Source organism: Lissotriton helveticus, chromosome 4_1 (genome assembly GCF_964261635.1).
Source record: "Lissotriton helveticus chromosome 4_1, aLisHel1.1, whole genome shotgun sequence".
Taxonomy (NCBI): Eukaryota; Metazoa; Chordata; class Amphibia; order Caudata; family Salamandridae; genus Lissotriton; species Lissotriton helveticus.
Genome location: NC_136063.1, coordinates 358,912,748 through 358,938,935, shown reverse-complemented (window position 1 = coordinate 358,938,935; position 26,188 = coordinate 358,912,748). Strand labels below are relative to the sequence as shown.

The following is a 26,188-nucleotide window of genomic DNA, read 5'->3' as shown; positions in this document are numbered from 1 at the left end:
ACAGAAGCAAGGCAGCACGCCGGCCCAGCAACGCCAGGCGCTGGAAGTAAGACGCCAAATGAGCGCGCATGCAGCAGTCCAAAGGGACAACAAGCCACACGAGGGGAAATAATAGAAGCAGTCCAAAGAGACAACAAGCCACACGAGGGAGAAATAATAGAAACTTTGCAACAAGCACAAGTCAAGCCAATTACCCCCGCAAGCATAGCTCCAACAAGCACAAGGCAAGCCAAACCTCCAACAAGACAGCAATTAGAGCATTCCCCACTAAAGCATGTCGCTAACCCAAGGAGGAGCCACAGGAGGAGCCACAGGAGGAGCCACCGGAAGTGCCCCACAGGTAGCAGTGCCCCCTGTAGCTCAGGCCCCGGCGCCCTCCGCACACGCACAGTTACAGGCATTACCACCTTTCAGCGAGCTAATTGACCCGGGGACAGCAGCGCCCCGATGGGCAGTGTGGTTGGGGCAACTCAACAATTATTTTACAGCTACCCGAGAAAAAGACAACGAGGTGAAGCGATCATTACTTCTCCACTTCGGAGGCACAGAACTATATAAGTTGTTTAGACACCTCCCCAACACAGGTGCCGCCAATGACTTTGATGCTGCCGTCAACGCACTTAATGCACATTTCGACCCCCAGCTAAACCCCCACTACGAGAGGTTCAAGTTCAGACAAGCCAAACAACGTGAAGGGGAAACAATGGACGCGTTTCACGCTCGTCTACGAGATCTGATAAGCACGTGTACCGAGGACGACGAAAAGAAAGAAGTCACGGCACAACTCATCCAGGGCTGTCGAAACAAACATCTGCGAACATTAATTCTGAGGCAGCCGAGAATATCCCTCGACGAAATCCTGATCCTTGCTCGGTCCCACGAGCTGTCTGACGCCCGCGCCACCGCGATGGAGGCGGCCCTTAACCCTCACCATGAGGCAGGAGCCATGATCAAAACAGAACGAGTGGACGCCGTGCGCATGTCAAACCGGGGAAGCAGAGGTCGAGGGCCGGCGCGAGCACGACGCCAAACGCCGTGCGGCTACTGCGGCAGGGATGAACACACCCAAGATGGCTGCCCAGCACGTGGCAAGACGTGTTCCAAATGCGGCACTCCCAACCACTTTGCCAGCGTGTGTAGAGGAGGACCCCGAGGACGGAACCCTTCAGGAAGGCGATCAGCAGCAGGAGCAGTCAAACAACTGTCACTAGATGAGCACTCCACGTCACGCTCCACTAAGTCACCTAGATCACGGCAGCCGCAGTACGACGACTCGTCCACAGATGATGAAGACGAGTGCTACTTCGTGTCCTTTGTCAAGGAGCTGAAGAGAAGCCGACGACCGCAACCCAAGTGCCAGATACAGATCCACGGATCGCCAGCGATCGGAGTCATCGACACCGGAGCAACGGTGAATGTGATGGGAGTTCAACATTACAAAGCACTCAATCCAAAACCCGCACTCGTTCCCTCCAAAGCCAGGATCTTCGTTTATGGCAGTCAGGATCCACTCCCACTGCGAGGCAAAATGATCGTACAGGTCCGAGCAGAAGACCAGGAAGTCACTACCACGTTCCATGTGATCGACAAGGAGGCCGACCTGCTGGTTGGGAGCAACACGGCGGAGGACCTAGGCCTCATTGCCTTCGCAAACGCTGTGCGGGCGCTGCAAGTTGAAGACATCCTTCTAATGTTCCCCAAACTCTTCACAGGCCTTGGCACCATCAAGCATCCACCCATCAAGCTCCACATAGACCCCTCGGTGCAGCCAATCGCACTCCGACACCGGAGAGTGCCATTTCACCTGCGTGACGCAGTCGAACAAGAGCTGAACCTGCTTGAAACGCAAGGTGTGATCGAGAAAGTCTCCGGACCAACGCCATGGGTGTCCCCCATGGTCATAGCCGAGAAACCGAAACAACCTGGAAAAATCCGGATTTGCATTGACATGAGGATCCCTAACAAAGCCATTCGCCGTGAACGACACCTCACACCTACAGTCGACGACATCCTGACTGACTTAAACGGCGCCCAGTGGTTTTCCAAACTGGACCTCAATGCCGGATATCACCAGCTGAGGCTAGCTGAGGAAAGCCGATACATCACAACATTCTCGACACACCTTGGGCTGAGACGATACAAGAGGCTAAACTTCGGGATCTCATCTGCAGCTGAGATCTTTCAGAACACTATCAAAGAAATCCTCTCTGGGCTGCATGGAGTGCTGAATGTCAGCGACGATATCCTAATCCATGCCAAGACGAGCGAAGAACACCACCACCGGCTGAAAGCGACGCTACACCGACTAGCACAGTATGGCGTAACCCTCCACAAAGACAAGTGCCAATTTTTCAAAAAGTCAATCGAATTTTTCGGCTATGTATTCGGATCTGAAGGAGTTGCCGTCGACCCGCGCAAGTCTGTGGCCATCAAGAATGCACCTGCACCTGCCACAGCGTCGGAAGTGCGCAGTTTCCTGGGAATGGCGCAATACTGTGCGAGGTTCATCCCCAACTTAGCCACGATTGCGGAGCCACTTAGAAACCTCACGAAAAAGGAGAGCGCATGGCGATGGACAGAGATCGAGGCCAATGCATTCAATCAAATAAAAACTGCACTGCTAGACAGCACCACGATGGCCTACTTTGACACCTCCAAACCCACCGAAATAGTGGTGGACGCCAGCCCGGTTGGCCTAGGGGCTCTGATATCTCAAGAAACCGAGCCAGGCACATGGTCGCCGCTAGCATTTGCGAGCAAAGCACTGACCTCGACTGAATCAAGGTACTCACAGGTCGAGCGAGAGGCCCTGGCAGTAAAGTGGGCATGTGCCCATTTCCACTTGTATATCTCAGGACACCCATTCCGCATGATAACAGACCACCAACCGTTGATACCCTTATTCAAGGGCACCGCTCCTCATCCACCACCAAGGATAGAACGCTGGGCAATCCAAGTGCAGCAGTACCAAATGGACCTCGCTTACCGCCCAGGGGCCAAGAACCCCGCAGACTTTTTATCCAGGCATCCCGGACCGGAGGAAAGCCGACACACGGAGGCGGAAGGCCCCACTGAAGAGTTTGTAGATATGCTGTCAGCTGCCTCGTGCCCTCAGGCCCTCACAGCAGATGCCATAGTCACAGAGTATGAGCGCGACGTGGTCGTTCAGCGGGTGGCAGATGCCATACAGTCGGGCTCCTGGGAGAATTTCCTGCGAAATGTCAGCACATGGAGCGAGGAAGACCGGACACGCCTGTCACAATTCTGGAGAGTAAGGCATGACCTGAGTCGAGCAAACAATGGCCTCATCCTCAGGGGCCACCGGGTGATCATCCCCAAGTCTCTTCAGGAAAGGGCGACCATCTTAGCGCATGAGGGTCACCAGGGTACCCGCCGGATGAAGGCCAGGATGAGGGAGAAGGTCTGGTTCCCGAACCTTGAAGATGCCGTTGACACTGTGGTGCGTCAGTGCCGAGCATGCCAGATTACCAGCTCCGCGGACACTCCCGCGCCCATCATCACGGAGGAGCACGCCCCTTCACCATGGTCGTGGCTCAGCTTAGACTTTGGAAGCTTCCCGGATGGGAGAGTCACAGTCGTACTAATTGATAACTACACAAAGTACCCAATTGTAGACATTGCCACCTCAACTAGTTTTGCCAACATCCGACCACTTTTGAGCAAGTCCTTTGCTATGTTCGGAATTCCTCTTGTCATCAAGACGGACAATGGGCCCCCATTCCAGGGAAGTGAGTTCCGAGAATTCCTCCACAGCCTGGGCGTCCGACATCACCGAATCACGCCCCAATGGCCCCAAGCAAACGGGGAGGTGGAACGGTTCATGAGGACAACCAACAAGATCCTGCGAATCGCCACCGCTGAGGGCAAAGACCCAGAGGAAGCGCTTCAACTGTTTCTACGGGAGTACAGAAGCACACCCCACAGCACCACGGAACAGTCACCGTGGGCCTTGATGTTTGCCGGACCAAGAAGGGACCTTCTTCCCATGGCAGACAACTGGACACCGACACCATACTCCCCTGGGCGCACTCAGGAACGGCGAAGACGAACGAACGAGAAAGCAAGCCACAAGAGACGTGCCCAGTCTCGTAACGTAATACCAGGTGAGACTGTACTTATCCGGACCAGAAGACCAGGAGGAAAATTCAACACAATGTTTGAACCTGAGCCGTGGGTTGTCAAGGAAACACGAGGTACTGCGGTCACAGCTCGCCGTGACGGAGAGGAAGTAACGAGGAATGTCTCCTGGTTCAAGCAAATACCGGCTGCTCGACAGTGCAACCCTGATCAAGCAGAGCCAGCAGGAGACGAGTCTGGGAGCGGGGCCGGAAGGTCCATTGAGGAAACCACACCCCTGAACACTACAGACCAAGGCGAAGCAAGCATCTCAACATCCAGCCCGAGAGCTGATCAGGTACCAGCCCGAGGACGATGGAGGTATAATCTGAGACCCAACCCAAAGCCAAGCCAGCGGCTGGCTGACTTCAGGTGCTGAACTATATATACTTTTGTTTTCTATCCAAGTTTTCAAAAATCCAAGTTGGGAAGGGATGTAGCGCTCTAGTGCTCCGAGGGTCTCGGCTGAGCCCCGGAAGCACTAGCACACATTGTAGCACTCTCTGGCCAGGCGTGGCCAGAGAGATATAAAATAAACGGGCGGAAGTGGCTCGGCACTTTCCGTCCAGACCAGTAACCTGTCTGCGTGTCCCTTATGTGTGAGAGTGTCACGTGTACATATTGCGACCCCAGAGCATACAGGGTCACAGTCCCCACACGATTCACTAGTAAAGTAGTGCGGATTTGTTTTTACTGATTTTCAGAATGCAACAGAAAACGGGTATAAATTGCTGAAAGTAAATATATTAAATAACGAAACCGTTCAGGTGCTTTCAAAGGCGAATATAAAAAGCTTGGGTTAAACTACGCTTCGGAGAACCTCAAGCTCAACTAATTTGTCACGAGTTCTAGGAAAGAACAACGTAATCTTAAGTGAATTCAATGGTACTTAATTTAGCACCAGAAAACGCCCGTTGGTAGTCGGCATTGTTTATTTTCTGAAATGCCCGCTTTAAACCTCGGCTGGATCTCTTAAAACCCATCTTAGGTAACCGAAGATAGTGGCGTGAAGTGTTAGATAATCACCAGCGAAGAACATGTATACTACATAGGTGTGCCTCCTATTACAGGAGGCGAGACGCTGCTACGGAGGCATTTGAGCGCGTCCATTTCCCGGTCTCTCTCGTAGGGCAAGCGCTTCATTTTCCCCCAGATCCAACGTTGTTTCACAATCTACCCTGGCCTAATTAACCATGCTACGTTTTTTTCTTGCTTTCTGACTTGTTTACATTAGCGCCTTGTATGTGCCAACCAGGCGCACATCGTAATCAACAAGGGAAACATTCTGCTATACAAACGGGAGGGACGAGGTGGGTGAACAGGTAACTTGACAGTGAACGCTAGCTCCTGCCAGCTGCCGACTGACAGCGTGGTTGGCTGAGCCTGTGTCAGTCAGCACTGAGCAGTGAGCGCTCTCTCAGTGCCGGAGCAGCCGTGGGAGTGCGCACACGGTGAGATGTGATGTGACGGCTCCTACCTCACCAGAAACACTAGAAACAGCGCCTCGCTTGTGCTCCCATTAAGATACGGGACAAGCTAACCCAGTGTCTATGTCGCTGCTCTGGGGAAGGCAGATCAGGGCTACTACGCTCCACCTTTCATCATTGCATCGGATGTTCAACTTCCTGAAAAATATTTGATCACCTTGTTCTCCAGAACCAGCAGAAGTTGGAGGTGCTCACTTTGTAAAGTGCCGCGGTGCCGTTGATTAATGGGAATGCCAGAGCCCCTTGGAGGGAGAGCGCGCGCCTGTCAAGAGGATCGGAAGCATGCGGAATGAGCGCCTCGGAGCGCTCGGGGGAGACAGGGGAGGATGAGGCGGACACCTGCTCCCTCTCCTCCCAGGACTCCAGCGTCTTCTGCAGCGAGGCTCCGCCGCCCCGCCAGGACATCCCGCCAGACTCTCTGCTCATCAACGTGGGCGGCCGGCGCTTCGTGCTGTCCCAGCAGACCCTGTCCTGCCACCCGGAGACGCGGCTGGGCCGGCTGCTGGCTGCCGGCCGCGGGCTGGAGGCGGCCGAACTCTGCGACGACGCCAGCCCCGGGGAGGGCGAGTTCTTCTTCGACCGAAGCGCGCAGATGTTCGAGTACGTCCTGCACTACTACCGCACGGGCCGGCTGCACCTGATGGAGCAGCTCTGCGCCGTCTCCTTCCTGCAGGAGATCGAGTACTGGGGTCTGGGCGAGCTGTGCCTGGACCGCTGCTGCCGGGACAAATACTTTCGGCGCAAGGAGCAGAGCGAGGCGCTAGACCTCGGCAAGGACGAGCAGGAGGACGACGTCGAGGAGGAGGACTTCACCGGGGCGCCCTGTGCCAGCGCCCGCCAGCGGCTCTGGGAACTCATGGAGAAGCCCGCCTCGTCGGCGGCCGCCCGCACCTTTGGCACACTCTCCATGGGCTTCGTGCTGCTTTCCATCGCCAACATGGCCCTCATCTCGCTGGAGCTGGGCTCGGTGGACGCGCCGCTCTCGGCCCTGCTGGAGTACGTTTGCATCACCTGGTTCACGGCCGAGTTCCTGCTGCGCTTCTTCTGCGTCCGCGACAAGGGCCGCTTCCTGCGCAGCGTGGTGAACCTCATCGACGTGGTCTCCATCCTGCCCTTCTACATCACGCTGCTGGTGGAGCTGGCCTACGGCGCGAGCACCGAGCTGGAGAACGTGGGCAAGATCGTGCAGATCCTGCGGCTCATGCGCGCCCTGCGGATGCTCAAGCTGGGCCGGCATTCAACAGGTACCCGGGCCATGTGCACGCGCGCTGCGGAGGGTAAAGGTGTCCACTGGCTGACCCAAAATGTCCATTTGTTTCACCTCTGAAATATGCCAACAGCGTTTGTGGTGGTTGTTTAAGCATTATACAATCTCACTTCCACGCAACCTGAGTCCACGTAACCTAAACAATACTCCCCATAGATGAATACTGTCCGCCCCATTGCCCCTAGACTCAGGGTTGTATTGGGATCGAAAATAGGCCCCGGGCCCCCTAAAAAAAGTGGCCCACATTTGGGGATTAAGCCTTTTTTACAAAACACTGCTTCAGTGTTATTAAATATTATGAACAGAAGGAAGGAGGCGAGGGATCTCTAAAAGAGGAATGTTGTCTTAACTTCAATGAGATAAAAAAATGCAAATGTTGCCAAGTCTCATTGTGCACGGATTACCTTACAATGGTGAAGCACACCTGAATATAAGTGAGGCAGCTTCTGCTCAGGACCCTGCTCAATCTGCGTACAGAAAAAGACTGGCCCAGTCAGAAACTGGGAATGACACCTTTGCCCCATTGGTAAAAATGAGGTAATAGAGGCCCATCTGCCTCCAGAAAGGCTGGTGGCATCCGAACAGCACAGACACAGCCCAAAGCCACCACCACACTGCCCAAAAAAACACTGTCAGCTGCAACTCAGATGCCAGCTCATCACCCATTGCCTGAGTGCATGCTTTACTAATCTAACCCTCCCCAGTCTTCCTTTATTGGCTTCTGTCATCAACTCGGTGCAGAGCGCCTCAAGAGTAAACAAAATAAGGTACATTCCTACTTTAGTGCAGCAAATCCTTTCTTAAGAGGTATCACTCGCTGCGCTCAGGTGTTGCGCTTCAACTGGCACAGGGCAAGGACCTGAAAGTACTTTCTTTTGACCACTTGATTGTAGAGCTTTCCCTCCCTAATGTTAAGCCCATTTTTGGATGTTAAGGAAAGCTTATGTTTAAAACTTCATTATTGTTTTCGACAAAAGTTATAATTGCCAAATGTGTGTCTTTTTTTTCCTACATCCAGGGGACTCTAAAGGTACCCCAGGTTTGTATACTCCCTGGAGAGAACTGAGAAACTAGACAACATATTGTTGAATTTTGAGTTTGGGAAAAAAAAGTGCTCTACGAGAAGGTGAATGCTTTTTTTTCTTCAAAAAAATGGCATTAGCTTAAAGTTTGCTGTGCTAACATTTACCATGTTTCCAGCTTTTGAGGAACAACAGAATTGTTTTAAAACACATTTACCGCCTTTTTTCATTTTTCTAATAGGTATTTATTCTGTTTCCCCTACTTTTATATACCATTCTGTAAGGAAGACAACATTCTGAATTTAGCAAGTGCTCCTTTATGTATATCTCAAAGTTTTCTCAAAGAAACATACTTTTGAAACAAAAAAGATAATGAAAATGAGTAGGAAAATACAGTCTGTGTGATGTTTTCATCCATAACAATAGACCCTTTGAGCCAAAGCGATATATAGGGTTTATACGTTCACCAAAATCAAGCGATAACCATAACCAGATCCAACAACTGAGCTGCACCTTACATTGTATACCGACTATACTGCAATTATTATGGTAAAATTTTAAGAAGAATAAATGGGTATGAAGAAAGACTATATATTCCGGAAATGTACAGAAGATACTAAGTTTAGGAATGGTGGTTATTTGTATACCTCTGAATTTGTAGTTACTCATACTATCATGTGATTCCAAGGGCATTTTGAGAATGTCTTCCTTCTTGAACACAAGCTAACATTTGGAAGCCTCAAACACAGAGAAATCCAATTGGCAACAGCATATGTAATTTTCTTTGTTCCCACTCATTGCCCAATACAAATGTTACCCCACTTGTTTTGGCTGAGTCTAGCTCCTAAGATACAAAATTCCCAAAGTCGAAACCTGGGAACATCATATATAACCCAGCAATATAAATGTTTTTTATAATGCGTGTAGCTGAGCAAATTGGGCCCTAGTTTAGCTGTCACCAATGAAAAACTACTATACTCAAACATTTCTGAAACCTAGACACTTGGGGGTGACCAGGGTGAGGAAACTTGTGTGAATTAAACTGTGACAGGAACAGATCAAACCAGGGACCATGTCTGCAGATCAAACCAGGGACTCTTGTCCCTGGTTTTATTCTTTCTGTAGCGGGCACTTGGATCAACCATGCAAGCGTGGTAGTGTTTTTATTGGGACAAATTGTGAAATTCTGGTTGGTGGGAAATGTGTTAATACTCTCATGTTCTGGAAGTTTATGTCACAAAAATGCAGGGAAAACAGAGAGAAAAGGGAATCCCTATTGTCCCATCATCAGAGAGATTCCTTGCCTTTAGCACTTGGATGTCACTTCCACTTCCATAGCACTGGTTGTGAGTTCTATGGACATGGAGGTCATGTCCATAGTTTGGTTTATGGTATAGAAAAAGTTCAGACTCTAGCTGAGCTTGTTTTGTCAGTGCTGCTAGCACATGCAGGCTGGGAATTCTCTCTATTGGCATGGCAACACTGGATTAACAACAAACAGAGGAGCTGAAGTGGGAAGAAAGGGAAAATGGGGCAACCTCCACTCACAATAAATCTCCTTATGTGAACCCCATCCCAAATAGCAGCAGGACAGTAGTGTGAAAGTACAGCTTAAGTGATTACACTACATTTACCAACCGCAGGTATATTCAGGCTGGATAGGATATCCTGTTTGAATAGGAAAGTTTTGTTGATGACAAACTGAGGCAGTTGGTAGCACTTCTCAACAGGCGTATGGTGGTTGCTCCTGTGAGGCATATCCTATTCCTCTTTTAAAAAAATTCCCCCGGTATTTGCCACAGCACTTACTTTTACACTATACACACAGCTCCCAGTGCTATTGCCCATTAGTAGGGTGAGATGGGCCTTTGCAGTTTGAAAGTATCATAGTAGCCCTATAAAAAAGACACATTTCTCAAGAGTTGTTGGAGAATGGGGCAGTGTGGGCTTTGATGGCAACAAGGAAACCTGGAAGCAGAACCATGTAAAAGTCAGGTTTGCTTCTTCTTTCTTTTTTGCCTATGGAAAAATTGGAGACTAACAGGGACAGTGAGCAGAGTAAGAATATAGAAGAGCTCCTTTAACACCGGGAGAAATAAAGAATTTTCTTGGATCTTGGGTAGTTACATTTAGTTACCATTGGATCTGTGAATCAAACTTTAGCTAAACAAGCTAATAAAAGGCCAGAGGTGGATCAGGAGTTGGATGTATAGTCAAAAGGTAGATATGATGAAGGAACAATTTTAACACCTTGCAAGTTTGCATTAGAGATAACTTGACTTTTCCAGGTTCTAATCTGGAAGAGTCATAAGAAGATTTGTTTCTAGATTCGGAACCCAGGAGCAGGGCTGGTTCCCTATGCATGTAGTAGCAAAAATATACTGGACAGGATTGGAAGTATATGGAGAAGCAATCATTCTGAAGATTTCTAGTTAAGAAATATAGAGTATACATATGAGGATTAAATAAATAATAACAAATCCTTATTGAGTGATTAATTAAAATCATTGCAATCAAACATCTTTACATTACTTAATATCTAAATACTGTACCACAATTATCATTTTAAAATTCATAATTCATAATTATGTCACAAAACCGGACCAATTCACCATACATTACACAAAAAAAGAATATAAAATCAATCAAACATAGGCTTAATCATGCATAGCTAATTACATTGATAGCACATATAAAATACATCAACAAACACTATAGCAAGATATCACATATATTGCAATTAAAGTGCCAACGTACAATAATTACTAATTATAACATTTAAAGACAAGGATAAAATGCAATAATAGTACATCATTAGTTACTATAACAGAATTTTGCACATATTGCATTTTAAAGTGCCAATGTGCCATTGTTATTTATTCCATTGTATAGAAACAATAATAAAGTGCATCAATAATTACTGTAAGAGGGCATATATTATTACAGATCTAATTTTCTCCCTAGCAGAAAACAAAAAATATCTATAAAAAGCTCATTGGTTCAACGGGAAGTGAAGACGATACATCTCAGACTTGCTATATCAAACATTTTTCGGTTACATTTGAATGTTTTATCAGTTGGCATAACAACGGGATTGATTCACCAGCTAGTGACCTGATTAGTGCCTGGCAAGTTGATCTAACCCCTATCCTCAGAATTGATAATAGCAGCAGCCTCTGGAGCCACTCTTGCAGGATGTAGGTGTATCTGGCCAGTGTGTTCAAAACTAGACACAACTCAAATCGTTATTATATCTGCCTGTGAGTCTATTTTTCTTTGGGTCTCAGTTTGACAGACTAGTATAATAGTCAGTGATATATAAAATTATTCCTTCAGGCAAGTAAAATTCAAAGCTCACCCTTATTTCAGTTTGAATATTTTGAAAGGAAGAAATGTAAAATCTCAACCGTACCATATGAGAAGACCTTTTCTAGGGAGGATCTATAGTGAAGGAGATTTCTTTGCTGAGAAATCCGGACCTCAAAGGCCTGTTTCATCCTCCTCCCAAACAGCAAATGCTAAATTATGACTGTGTGGTAGAAACATCAGCCCTTCCATTAGATGGCAGAGTTTCTCAATTCATTAACATTTGGAAAAAAGTCAGATTCAGACAGATGAGTGTTAAAAGTCCAGGACATGAATTTGAATGGAAGAGCAAACTACCCCAAAAGGTGATCAGGAAAACTCTTTCTTCTTAGGACCCATTGAGAAAGAAAGCAATGACAGATGTTATTCAAGCACAAGAGAGGAAGAAAGCAATAAGTCCTGGAGGCAGAAAGGAATTGTGGCTTTTTTTCCACTTTCTTTTTTGTTGGAAAACAAAATGGATATTTCAGACATGTTCTGAATTTAAGACATTCAACAAGTTCATACTGCACAAATCATTCTGATTAACAACATTGCTGCCAAATATTCCTTTATTAAACCAAGCAAGCGTTCCAGTGACATTGAATATCACAAGTGTATACTTTCAACTACTGATAAATGAAGAGCATAAAAATGGCTGACATTCATGGAAGCAGTTCAGCACTATCAATTGCAGATACTTTTGTTTGGTTTAAATTTGGTCCACAGACTATTTACAAACGTCCTAACCGTAAAGGTGGCTGGGTTGCATGCAAAGGGGATAAATGTATATAATCTTCTTTTTTAAAGGCTCAGTAACATGGAGAAGTACTATGGAGCACGCTGAAGAACCATGGGTTTCAAATCATCGAGGCTATTCGTTGCAGGACTTGCCATTTATTGGTGCTCGTTTTATGGCTAGTTTGGCCAGAGCTTCTCGACCACAGGACAGGATTGAAAAATCAAAGGTCACATAAAGAATATATTGCAGGAGAATGTTGCCAATTTAAAAAAAATGGTGAGGCTACTGGGGCTGTTGGCATTAACAGATCCAGCAGTTCCATGGGCTCAATTTCACCTGAAGAAGTTGGTGTATTTCTCCTCAACCATTGGGACTCAACATCAATGAAGTACAGTGTGTGTTTGAAGCTGAACCTATTCATAGGGAGTGTTTGATATAATGATTAAACAAAGACAATTTGTTAAAAGGAGTTTAATTGGGATCACTGACAGACTATTGAAAACAATATTTTGATGCAAAAATCTTATGTCAAAAATATAGATTACAAAACTATTGCTTCCCTATACTTACAATGGCAAGAACACAAATATTGGAAAAAATATTGTTACACACTAATATTGTTAAAACATACACATATTGTTTTTAATAATACATATTTATTTAAAATAGTTATTTTTTTAATATATTAATGTATCAAATTAATATAATGTAAAGTCAACACATTTAAATACCATTCAATACTATATATAAATATATACTTATATAAACCAATATTACATTTAAAAAAGAATTTTTTTAATACATTACTGTTTAAAATTAATATAATGTAAAGTCAACAAATTTAAATAGCACTTAATACTATATATAAATATATACTTATATAAACAAATACACACAGGTGTGTTTGTTTATATATACATATATATAATGTAACACTATTGTAAAACATATATAGTTTACATTATATTACGTTTTTGGTTTATTTTTTAAATTTACAACTATAACAAAACAAGTTTAAATATAAATAAATGAATAAATAAATACATTTACTATTCTCACTCCAAACAGGTCAACAGTACGGAAAATGTTGGACTTAGGAAGAGTAACATTTACTATTCTACCTCTAGTCTGTTCAAAAGTAGGGAAAGCGTTGGACTTCGCAGGGCTAGGATTTACTATTCCCACTCCATTCTGTACAGAAGTAGGGAAAGGACTGGACTTCGAAGGGGTAAGCTATACAATTCCCACTCCAGTCTGTACAACAGTAGGGAAAGAATTGGAATTCAGAGCAGTAAGATATACTATTCCCACTCAAGTTTGTGTAATTGTATGTACTGTGTGTACTTTAGAGAGCAAAGCTTTACTATACCCACTCCAGTCTGTAGAGCTGAAGGGAAAGTGTTAGGCTTCGGAGGGGTTACATTTTACTATTCCCACTCCAGTTGTGCACCATGCGGGTAAGTACTTCACTTCAAATACATTACAGATTCGAATAACCCTATTAATTTAGATCAAATATAAAACTCCTAATGTGAACATTACTAATTAACATAAAAAATGTAAAACATAATTCAAAATTAAACAATTTACATGATTATTAAACAATTGAAAAAGTAATTATCAATTAGAACATGTGTTATTTATGTATTACTAAATCAACTTCCCACACTATATCCCCACAAACCTAGCAGCTCGCGCTTAAAATATAACTAAATAAATGGGTATGACACAGTTTATATCATTGATAATAATTGACTAATTAATTGACGATTATTAATTTTTAAAAATTTATTATTGCTTAATTATTCTCTCACACTATACCCCAACAAACTTAACAACACACAACTAAAATAAATCACTATTGCATGATGCACATAATTATCAATTACATAATAATTATTCATTATAATTGACTGCATAAGTAACTTTCCATCCTATATCCCTACAAGCCCAACAGCCCGCACCTAAAATATAGCTAATATATGTCATTACATAATTTTCATAATAAATAAACACTTAAATAATTAATAATACATTAATAATTAATCCTTCATTAATTAATACTTACTTAACTTCCCACCCTATACCCCTACAAACCTAGCACCCAATACAACACTATGAATTACTATTAGAAATTTAATTAAAATTATACATCACTTCAAATGGCAAATTATGTTTATAACTATTATTAAAAATTATGCAATCAATAATAACATAAAATATATATATATATTCGAAAAAACATTAAGATAAATTTTTTTTACACCTATAGTATTGAAAACAATATAAAACAATGGTATTCGTAACAATGATATATTATGTACGTGATAAAATCGATATTCTTGACAAAGATATTTCTGCATCGCAATAGTTTTGTATCACAAAAAGGGGCCGATTATGATGGCGGACGAACCTGAGTCCGTCCACCACCATAGTGAAGTGAAGTGAAGTGGTGTGGCTCACTGGTTAGAGGCGGCAGTCCCGTAAGCAGAGGACGGCCCGGGACCAGGGTTCGATTCCCGACGCGGCAGGGTCGTGGACCAGGGTCAGCGGTGTGGAAAAGTAAATTTTGCCATGTTCTGTGTCCCTACGTGTTCCCCATCTTATGCTATATGTGCATGATTAATATGCATATGTATTCCCTTATGATCGATTAAAGACGCAATTCTAGTTGTGTCCATCTCTAGTATGCCAGTTTCCAGTTCTCGTGAAAGCTACGAGTATTAGGCCTATGTAAAGTTACGTTGCCACGTTTCACAGTGTGCACGTTAATTCAGTAAAAGTCCCCGTTTCTAGGCCTCAAAAGGGCCCGGACACCAGATTCAGCTCCTGTCTCCTGAACCCTCGCTGAGGAGCGATACAGCCCCACCTGTATCCCTGACCCTTCACTTACTTCCTGCCTCACAGTGCCCGGCTCGGCCTGGCTCTGCCTCTCTGTCTGCCAAGAGTATGTTATGATTCTAGTTATCAGTCCAGCTCTCCTTCTCTGCATTCCTAAGCTACTGAATCGCATCAATAGTTTCCGTCATGGTCTAGCCTTTACGTCTCCATGTAAGAGAAATACTGTATTAATGGTCATTTAATATTCCTCAACACGCACTACATGTAGAATAATGCATGCACCAGTCTTAGAGTCTGTTAGCCTTTACCCTGATAGCTTTTGGATTCTATCAACATGTTCTCTAAACATCAGATACTAGATAGTGTTTAGGTACATGTCGCTCTGACTTTCCAGACTATAGTCTCCCCTTCTAGCACAGAAGTCATAGCCCCCAGTTCCTCCTAGTAACACGTCATTGCCAGCTTGCGCGCACCACTAGGTCAGAGGTCCCGGCTCTTTAGGTAGCCCCCTCCATGTTTCCGCCCCTTTTATGACATATTCTGTTACGTTTACATCACATGTCTATGTACACGCCTCTTGTTACACCCACTTCAGCCTTATCTTTCGCGACTGTTACTAACTACGCCCACTGCTACGCCTACTGTATGAACTCTAATGCAATTGTTTTAGTATATATATGTTGTGCACTGTCATTAAAAGTTAGCGCGCTCATCCCAGATCCTGCCCCGGCAGCTGCCGGGCCCTGCCATCCTATTCCCGTGCAGGTTGTCCTGTTGCTGTCCTTTATGCTGTATTAAAACCTGCAAAACTCAAGATACCTCGAATCCTGACTCTTATTTATTGAGCTATCTGTTAATTAATTATTCCGAAAAATAGAACAGGTATTTAATTATTTATTTACCACATAATGGCGCCCGAATAGGAACTTGCCCTTTCCCCACGCGCCGGAGAAGCCACGCAGGCCCCCTGATCCTCTGCAGCCGTGACGGAACCATACCGTGCACGTGCAGATATTTCTGCTTCAAGTATCCCTCAGGTCCACGGAGGAGACGGAGGTTGCGGTCCAGCATCCAGACGAGGCGGTGGAGGAACGCGGCGAGTCCCGACCAGAGCCCAAGCCAAGAGTCCAAGGTCCGAGGTATCCGGAGGCCCACCCGTAACAGAAGTCCGAAGTTCGTCCGTCCGTCGTCGTAGCAGTCCAGTCCAGTCCGAGGCTTTCCGTTCTTGCTGCCCGGTGAGTACCGTTGCTGGGGTAGTATCTAGACAGGGTCAATTAATTTGTCTCTGGTCCGTGGGTTTGGGTACGCAGATCCAACACGAAGTGTTCACCTAGGTGGACGCGGGTCCTGACGTGTCTCTTTATGGGACCGGTAAGTTTCGTGCTGTTTTAGCAGTGCATCTAGTCATTCTAGTTTCTGTTCTAGTCAGTTCTGTTCTCGAGAAATTCATGTATTCTGTTTTCAGTATTCCAGGTAGTATTTTGTCCGAACTGTTATTTTAAATGTTCTTCAATGTGTTTTCAATGTCGTGGTATGAATGTGGTGTTTTCCAGTAATCATCGTGTTCATTGTGTATTGTATTGTATCTAGACTCCAGTTCAGCCATGCCTCTGTTCTCCAAGTTACGTCAGTTAAGAACTAGAAAAGGTCTGCTCGAGGAAGCAGTTCCTGTCCCGCCTCGGGACAGTCCAGGTCATTTTATGTATCAAAAGCATGGCATAAGTGCCATATTGTATCTAGATTTATGGGTGGAGTACACCAAACAGTTAGAGGAAAAGTATAGATGGCCTGTATCAGGTACATGGGATGCCGAGTGCATCATGCGAGTAGAAGAAGCATTATGGAAAAAGAAAGCCAGACAGTCACAGAAAGATGCCATCGAGTTATGGCGCAAAGAATCTCACAAGAGAACAGAAAAAGAAATCAGAAAGTCAGAATTAAGTAGAGAATCCTTAGAAAGAGCCCAAGAAAGGGAATTAATCGAAATAGGTGAACGAGTTAAAACCGAACAGTCAGACAGACAGAGAAATGCCCTCATTAAGGGTATGTATCCTCTTCTTGCCGAGGGCTTGCCAAAAGCAACCCCGGAGGCATCCAGTAATTTTCCGCCACCCTTAGTTCCGACCAAGCTACGTCACAAACCGACCGCAGCCGATATTTTTCTCTCGTCCTATTTGGATGACACAGTCCCAGAATATGCAAACCCTGTTCCGCCAGCTCCTGTAAATAATGTAAATCCGGCTCCTCCAGTCACCGGGGCACCTGTTACAGCACCTGTTACGGTACCCCCGGTCCAGCCTACATTACAAGTACCCGCTACATTGATCACTTTGCCAGCACGAAGAGTATCAGTCGACGATTCCAGTTTAGGGGCCGCGGGAGGAGGTCCTCCTGGTACCCCGCCGCCAAATAAACGTTTAGCGTTAGTCGAGTTACATGAACGTGCGTTACAGCGTACGCCCAAATATCAGTCCGTCGCAGAAATCAGGCAAGCTCTTACCGAATGCTGTTATGATCCAGTTCCAGGCGAGAATAATATGGTTATATATTCCTTGCGTGTAAGACGGGTGACCGAGTATTTGGACACCCTACCGAATATGAAAGAAGATCTAGACAGAATGTATCGTTTCATCCGTACAGGAGAAGATCCAGAAAGTATCGGTGAAGTCATGTCTCTCAGGAAATCTGAAACCCAGCTTATGTTATTAAAGTTTCTGATCAATTGTTTAATAAGGGAACAAGATTCCCCGACTAAAGATCCGACCGAAATGAGAGTTCTGACAAGGTGGAGTGATAATATAGCCGAGGGTAAACACAGGACAATCAGTAGTATAGAAAGTATGTACAAGAAAATTCGTAAAGAAATAATAAGGTTACACGAACAACGCAAAACAGCACAAGTAAGCGAGAAAGAGAATGACTCTTCTACTGAAGAGGTAGACGACGAGAATCCTTCCAGAATAGCGTATGTAGGTAGAACTAGACTTTCCGACCGACATTCACGTCTAGACTACAAGAAAACTGTTCCTCCTCCAGCACCAGAACAAGGTTCTCTAGAGCAAGTATTTCAAGCTACCGATCACATTCTGAAATCACGAATCGGTTATAGTGAACTTAGTACCATGCATGAACAAGAACTAGCCCGATCAGCAGTCCGATGGATTACTGATTCTACCACTTTTCCGGACGAAATAGTGGCACAAATGTTTCTGAAATTGCCCCCAGCCGAGCAGCGACTGGGGGGTATGTATATGATCCAGCACCTCATTACACTGTATGAGGGTCAACATTCTGATCCAGGTCCGTTACATGATATCCTGAACGAGTTACTCCAGTATAAATGGAAAGGTTTAGGTACCGATTTAATTAGTGTCATTCTAGAACAGCGCCACAAATATAGAACGTTTCTGAACCCGCATTTTGTTCACGTCTCACCTCCAGAAAGTAAACCGTTTTACATAGACAGCATCCGTTACGAGAAGTACACCCAGTTAGGACACCAGATGGTGAAATACAACGAGTATTTGTTTACACCCCGATTACGAAGATGGAACTCTTAGAGATGAAAAAGTTAATTCCCTGTCACGATAAAGATCCAGCAGGGTTCCACCGTGAATTAAAGGACATGCTCCGTATGGGAGAATACACGTATCCAGATATAATTAAAATGTTAAAGGTCCTGTTGCCTGCGGGCATATATGAAAAACTCAAGGAAAAAGAATGGGAGGTGGGAGAGAAAAAGATAGATTGGGCAGCCCTAGAAGCTGAAGAAAATACACGTGTACCAGGTACCGGTCTAGGAGAGAAATGTAAAGAATTACCCGAACTGTTAATACAAGTGTTGCCTAGGTTATTAGCCACGAAAAAGGAGGACTGGGATGCAATCTCAGCCTGTAAACAGAAACAAGACGAAGATACTAGTGATTTTTATTCTAGATTCGAGAAATGTTTTAGTATTAACAGTGGTTTGAAGACGAGTAGTGAGTCATACCCTCATCTTTTTGTTACTAAACTAGTCGAGAATTCAAGCCCACAAGTTAAAAATCGAGTTTTGAAAGTCGAAAGTACCTGGCAAGCTAACACTCCGTCACAAATGCTTCAGATGCTTCAGTATCACCAGAATAGAATCAGAAAAGAGCAAGATCACGAAAGGAAACGTATGAAAGACACGAAAATGAAAGTATTAGTTGCACAATCTGTTCCTCAAGACAGTCAGAAGAGGGGTACGAATCAAGCCAGTCATCCTGCAGCTCCCGTTAAAGGGACATGCAATTATTGTAAACAGCCAGGTCATTTTATAAACGAGTGTGCAGTTCTGAAACACAACATAGCTACTGGTAAGACTAAAGAAAGACCACGTCCGCCTAGACAAGAACAAGTTTCACAGACTTCTCAGCCACAGAATGCACAACAGACAGTTCCAGCACCGCAGCCTATAGCTGCAACACAGCATGTTACACAGCAGATGTACCAGTATGCACAGTCCGAGTATCCAGAGTATCAAGCGTACTCATGAAACAGCCTAGAGAGGGAGGTAGGCTTGCCTCTCATCGAGATTCCTGTAGATCAAGAGGGTCCTTATGTACATAGTCAAGTATTAGGGAAAGACAGAAAGTTTCTGATTGATACAGGGGCAAGTAGGACTACTATCAGTCATGACGAGGTTCCAGGGGCTCCGCTCTCAGGCTCTAGAAATGTTTCCCTTGGATTTTCAGGAAAGCCAGTAGTTAACGAGATTTCCAAACCAGTTACTCTAGAAGTAGGTCCATTGTCCCGAACTACTGATTTATTACTTACGAAATCATGTCCAGAAAATTTGTTAGGCATTAAGACACTGAAAGAATTAGGTGCAGTTATTTGCTGCTCCCCAGAAGGAATACGTTTGTTTTTACGTGACTTTAAGGGTCACTATGTATTACGTGATTTTGATCCAAGACTACTGAATGTTCCCCAGCATCTATGGGCGCAAGGTCCAACTTATGTTGGTTTTATGCAAATCACACCCCATCGTGTGACTCTCAAACCAGGTGTAGTCTTGCCACGAATCAGACAGTACAGATTGCCACCTGAGGCTGTAGCAGCCTTATCCAAAATTATTGATGAGCTCATTGCTCAAGGAGTGGTTGTAGAAACTGACTCCAATGTATGTAATTCTCCTATCATTCCAGTCATGAAACGTACTGATCCAAATGCACCTCCCGTATATCGATTAGTGATTGACCTTCGAGAACTTAATAAATATATAATTTCCCAGTACCCAGTTGTTCCAGATATCTCATCCCTATTGACAGCCATTGATTCTGAAGCCACATTTTTCACTGTCATAGACCTCAAAAACGCATTTTTCAGTGTTCCCATTCATCCAGACAGCCAGTACCTTTTCGGATTCTGTTTAAATGGAAGGAGCTATAAATTCACACGAGCTCCTCAAGGTTTCACAGAAAGTCCTAGTATTTATAGTCAAGCACTTAAGAGACAACTAGACAATATTCACATGTCAACAGAAACTGCCCTGCTCCAGTATGTCGATGATCTACTGATCACAGCCCGTTCTGAACGTGACTGCGAGCGTGCGTCACTTACAGTTCTGTATTTCCTAGCCGAGATGGGGCACAAGGTGTCCCCTTCGAAGCTTCAATTCTGTGTCCAGCAAGTGATCTATTTAGGCCACTTACTGTCCAAGAGGGGTAGGCAGTTGACACCTGACCGTATCCAGTTAATAGCGAGTCTTCCACAGCCCAAGACACAGAAAGAGGTACGAGCTTTTATCGGCCTCACTTCCTATTGCAGACAATGGATTCCTCAGTATGCATTCCTAGCCAAGCCACTGATACAGTTAACGACACAGGAGGCAGCCGTATCGACTGTCCTCCCTTGGACATCTGAACATACACTTGCTTTTAATGAATTAAAGAAGGCCTTATGCCAAGCTCCTGTTCTAGCAACACCCAACTACAGTAAGCCTTTTACACTTTTTGTCACAGAACGTGAAGGTACTGCATTATCTGTTCTCACACAAGATCAAGCAGGACAATACAAGCGTTGTGCTTATTTTTCGAGCGCACTAGATTCAGTAGCCCAGGCCCTGCCTGCGTGCCTCAAGTCAGTTGCAGCCACAGCACTAGCTATCAGACAAAGTGATTCCATAGTGTTAGGACACTCCCTGACAGTACAAGTTCCACATTCCGTGGAAGTTCTTTTAAACCGAACACAGACCCAGCACTTGACCATTGCACGTTTAACAGGTTATGAATTGACACTGTTCCAGCCACACATAGAAATCAGACGCTGCAACGTTCTAAATCCTGCTACACTGTTACCGTCAGTTACTTCAAATCCTGCCACACATGACTGTGTGGAAGTTGTTAACATTATGACTAAGCCAAGACAAGACCTGACAGACATTGCATTACCAGATCCCGACCTGACACTTTATGTGGACGGTTCATGTATGAGAACTAGTACAGGAGAACTAGTAGCCGCGTATGCAGTGACTACTGACACCTACGTTATTGAAACACATCGTATTGACACCTTGTCTGCTCAAGCAGCAGAGCTAGTTGCTCTGACCCAAGCCTGCATACGTGCCAAGAACCTGAAAGTTAATATTTACACAGATTCACGTTATGCATTCGGAGTCGTACACGACTTTGTAGTGCTCTGGCAAGAAAGAGGTTTTATGACTTCTCATGGAACCAAGATTCAGCATGGTCTCCTCATTCAAGCTCTGTTAGATGCAATACATTTACCGACAGCTATCGCTATCATGAAGTGCAAAGCACATACGAAAGTCACTGACATTATTTCCCAAGGTAATGATCTAGCAGATCGAACAGCCAAGCTCACAGCTCAAACTCCAGACATTCCAGTTAACACGACACTGACACACACTCCAGATCCGACTACATGTATGACAGTTAAGGACCCCACTCAAGATATCATAGACATACAGTTACATGCTACTCCTGAAGAAATCAAGAAATGGTCCGAACAAGGAGGGGTCCAGACGGATCAGGGATGGTTGACAAAGGGAAAAGCCATATGGTTTCTCCCCGACTCTATGGTTCAAGTCATTATTAATACCGCACATAGTCCTGCACATTTAGGAGAAAAAGCTATGTTAGACAGTATCCAGAACCTTTGGTTCAACAAGCATTTACGAGCTGCAGCCAAGCAGAAAGTCCGTACCTGTATGATATGTTGTCAGTTTAATCCAGGTAAAAGTGTCCCGGTGGAACAAGGTGGATTCCAGCCTCCTGACCACCCTTTTGAAGTCCTCCAGATGGATTATATCCAGATGGAGCGATGTCGAGGTTTCAAGTATGTCCTTGTAGTTGTATGCGCTTTGTCCAGGTGGACAGAGGCATATCCAGTTCCAGATTACACAGCAGCGACCACTGCCAAGCAGCTGGTTCGTGAATTTTTCCCTCGTTATGGACTCCCTAGGGTCGTGTATTCAGACAACGGCCAGCCATTCTCATCTGAACTCATGAAGCATGTTTCCCTTCTGTTAGGGTACCAGTGGAAGTTCCATTGTGTACGCCATCCTGAAGCAGCCGGTCTCGTAGAGAGACATAACCAGACACTAAAAATCTGCATCGCCAAAGTTTGTAAAGAGAAAGGTGTAGACTGGCTAGTAGCCCTGCCAGTCGCCCTATTCTATATGCGCATGGTCGCACATTCCAGATCAGGTCTGTCCCCTTATGAGGTCGTATTCGGCCGCCCCCCGAACATGTGGGGTACACCTAGACCCCGAAGTATTACAGATGTTTCCAGTAATATGCTGACAGATTACCTAGCTTCCTTGATGTCTGCCCTACACTCTTGTCGTTCACAGGTTGCCGCTGCATTTCCAGACAATACCGAGGTGAAACCGCATGAAATCATTCCAGGAAGTCTAGTGCTTGTCTGGAATTTCGATCGTTCAAGTCCGCTGGAGCCTCGCTGGAAGGAGCCGAAGTTAGTCCTTCTGACCACCCGCACGGCCGTGAAGTTGGAAGGCCGCAAAGGCTGGGTGCACCTGTCCCACGTCAAGAAATTTCATGGACTTCGAAAGAAAGAGTTTACCGAGAACATTTTCAAGGACTGCCAGAATTCTAAAAACTGCCCTATTCTCAAGGACTGTCCCGCTACAAACTTTGATTCCAAGCCTCCCCTGTTAGAGGAAACTCCGCAGCAGGAGTATAAAAAGAAACTCCGGTCTAGTAAAATAAGTCAGCCAGTTTAATTGTCTAAGTCCCCCTCGGGTGAAACGGTTAGACAGGTTTCTGACATGTATGAGATAGACCCCCATAGTGAGAGAGTTAGTCAAAACTCTATCAGATGTATCGTTATTTTATGTTTTCTTTTATTTTTGAGTTTGATGGTTACCTGCACAAGTTATGCATTGCATTTATGTTTTCCAATTTCTCCTGTAAATAAGTTTCCTAATACTACAGTAGAGCACACATTTAGTGATCTGCCTCCTCACGAGCTATCCTATCGTCTTGCTATGAGAAATAATACATTTATAAGAATGTTACACTATTCACACCAGACCAGCAATGCCACTAATTGTTGGGTGTGTGGTCCACTCCCCCCTTTCCAGACACCGAAGGGAGTTCTGCCACTGTTTCCTTATCCGTTTTCACATAATGGTTCGTGTGGAGCATGGTCCATGTTAACGTCATCTTCAACTGACATGTCCCTTCTGAACAGTACATGTTTTCCAGACAAGCAAGGTCTCACCCATAGAACAGGGTTAGATCTAGAAAATGAAGTTTATAATTTAGGTAATTATTCTTCGAATTTCATGGTCCTGAATGTTCAGTCTGATCCTACTCCAGACTTACCTGCTATTTCAGTACTACCAGTCAAAGGCGAATTATGTGTCCGAAAGAATGGTTCCACACATGTAGGACATAGTGATTGTACTACTATTGTCGAGTATAGTGACAGTGGGAAATCTGTTTTCAAAGCCTCACGTCATTCATATTTTGTTTGTGGCCAGACCGCATATGTTCGTCTGCCCCTCGATTGGGATGGAACATGTTACATTGCCTTCCTACTGCCACCAGTTTTTCTAGCCCCATCAGATTATCACAGAGACACACATCTAGTACACGTTAGACATAGACGAGAGATTGAGTCCCCAATTGTCGATCAAACTGAAACTGCTCTAGAACAGTATACAGACTTCAACAGAGGATTCTTCTTCTTTATAGGCCCTATCCAGAATAGTAAGCTAATACGTAGATTAACCAGAACCCTTGAAGCAGTTGTGAATGAGACTGCCTCCGCTCTAGGTAACTTAACCGAAGAACAATCTGCTATAAGATTTGCCGTGCTCCAAAATCGTCTCGTTCTTGACGTCATACTGGCCGATAGAGGAGGAGCATGTAGAGTCATCGGATCTAGTTGCTGCATTTTCATTCCTAATAACGCGCCGTCTGTTTATTCAGCTATAACCAGACTTCATAAAATTGCCCATCAGTTACACCAGAATCCAGGCACCTGGACATGGTCCGGTTGGCTCTGGAGTATCCTATCTGCCTGGGGATGGAAAGTATTGTCATTTCTAGGTATTGCAGTAGCGATCATATTCAGTTGCTGCCTCTGTTTACAATGTGGCCCTGCGATTTGCAGCATTTGTGCTACCTCTTGTATTCCTAGTCCTAAGTCCCGCTCTAAGTCCCGTTCCAAGACAATTCGAGACGAGCAAATGATGCTATATGAAATGATAGATGGTATCATGAATATAGATGTTTCCTGATGGAAACGTAGTGACAAGGAGGGAATGTGGAAAAGTAAATTTTGCCATGTTCTGTGTCCCTACGTGTTCCCCATCTTATGCTATATCTGCATGATTAATATGCATATGTATTCCCTTATGATCGATTAAAGACGCAATTCTAGTTGTGTCCATCTCTAGTATGCCAGTTTCCAGTTCTCGTGAAAGCTACGAGTATTAGGCCTATGTAAAGTTACGTTGCCACGTTTCACAGTGTGCACGTTAATTCAGTAAAAGTCCCCGTTTCTAGGCCTCAAAAGGGCCCGGACACCAGATTCAGCTCCTGTCTCCTGAACCCTCGCTGAGGAGCGATACAGCCCCACCTGTATCCCTGACCCTTCACTTACTTCCTGCCTCACAGTGCCCGGCTCGGCCTGGCTCTGCCTCTCTGCCTGCCAAGAGTATGTTATGATTCTAGTTATCTGTCCAGCTCTCCTTCTCTGCATTCCTAAGCTACTGAATCGCATCAATAGTTTCCGTCATGGTCTAGCCTTTACGTCTCCATGTAAGAGAAATACTGTATTAATGGTCATTTAATATTCCTCAACACGCACTACATGTAGAATAATGCATGCACCAGTCTTAGAGTCTGTTAGCCTTTACCCTGATAGCTTTTGGATTCTATCAACATGTTCTCTAAACATCAGATACTAGATAGTGTTTAGGTACATGTCGCTCTGACTTTCCAGACTATAGTCTCCCCTTCTAGCACAGAAGTCATAGCCCCCAGTTCCTCCTAGTAACACGTCATTGCCAGCTTGCGCGCACCACTAGGTCAGAGGTCCCGGCTCTTTAGGTAGCCCCCTCCATGTTTCCGCCCCTTTTATGACATATTCTGTTACGTTTACATCACATGTCTATGTACACGCCTCTTGTTACACCCACTTCAGCCTTATCTTTCGCGACTGTTACTAACTACGCCCACTGCTACGCCTACTGTATGAACTCTAATGCAATTGTTTTAGTATATATATGTTGTGCACTGTCATTAAAAGTTAGCGCGCTCATCCCAGATCCTGCCCCGGCAGCTGCCGGGCCCTGCCATCCTATTCCCGTGCAGGTTGTCCTGTTGCTGTCCTTTATGCTGTATTAAAACCTGCAAAACTCAAGATACCTCGAATCCTGACTCTTATTTATTGAGCTATCTGTTAATTAATTATTCCGAAAAATAGAACAGGTATTTAATTATTTATTTACCACAGCGGGATCGATAATTCTCGCCTCGGTGCCTACTCCAGTCAGGGACCACACTCGGCAACTCTGGGCATTAGCTTGCCTCATCTTCACAACGGCCCCCCAGACCGCCGGGGATGCTTGGTCGCACCTTAGAGATACCCATTAGGGACCATCTCTCAGGGTGAGCCAGGACGGGTTCCCCAGCGGTCGAAGCGCGGAGATACTCCTCCGGGAGTTGATTCTAGCGCTATATAAACCCACAATTATTAATTATTATAGAGTAGGAGGGAACCTCCGCATGGCATGCGGGGTTCCCTCCTGTGCAATTAGGATGTGACCACCACCCTGGCGGTCACATCCTCTATTTTTACCATTGCGGCGGGTGCGGCTTCAAGCTGCATA

At 45.1% G+C, this 26,188-nt stretch overlaps 1 protein-coding gene across 1 annotated transcript in view; it reads left to right on the top strand.

The window, feature by feature from the left end:
- The first annotated feature begins 5,913 nt into the window (after nt 1-5,913).
- Nucleotides 5,914-26,188, top strand: part of KCNV1 (potassium voltage-gated channel modifier subfamily V member 1) — a 162,077-nt gene continuing 141,802 nt past the window's right edge. Inside the window, exon 1 of the mRNA XM_078685570.1 lies at nt 5,914-6,868. Within this exon, the coding sequence (XP_078541696.1) occupies nt 5,914-6,868 (955 nt within the window). The remainder of the gene's footprint in view (nt 6,869-26,188) is intronic.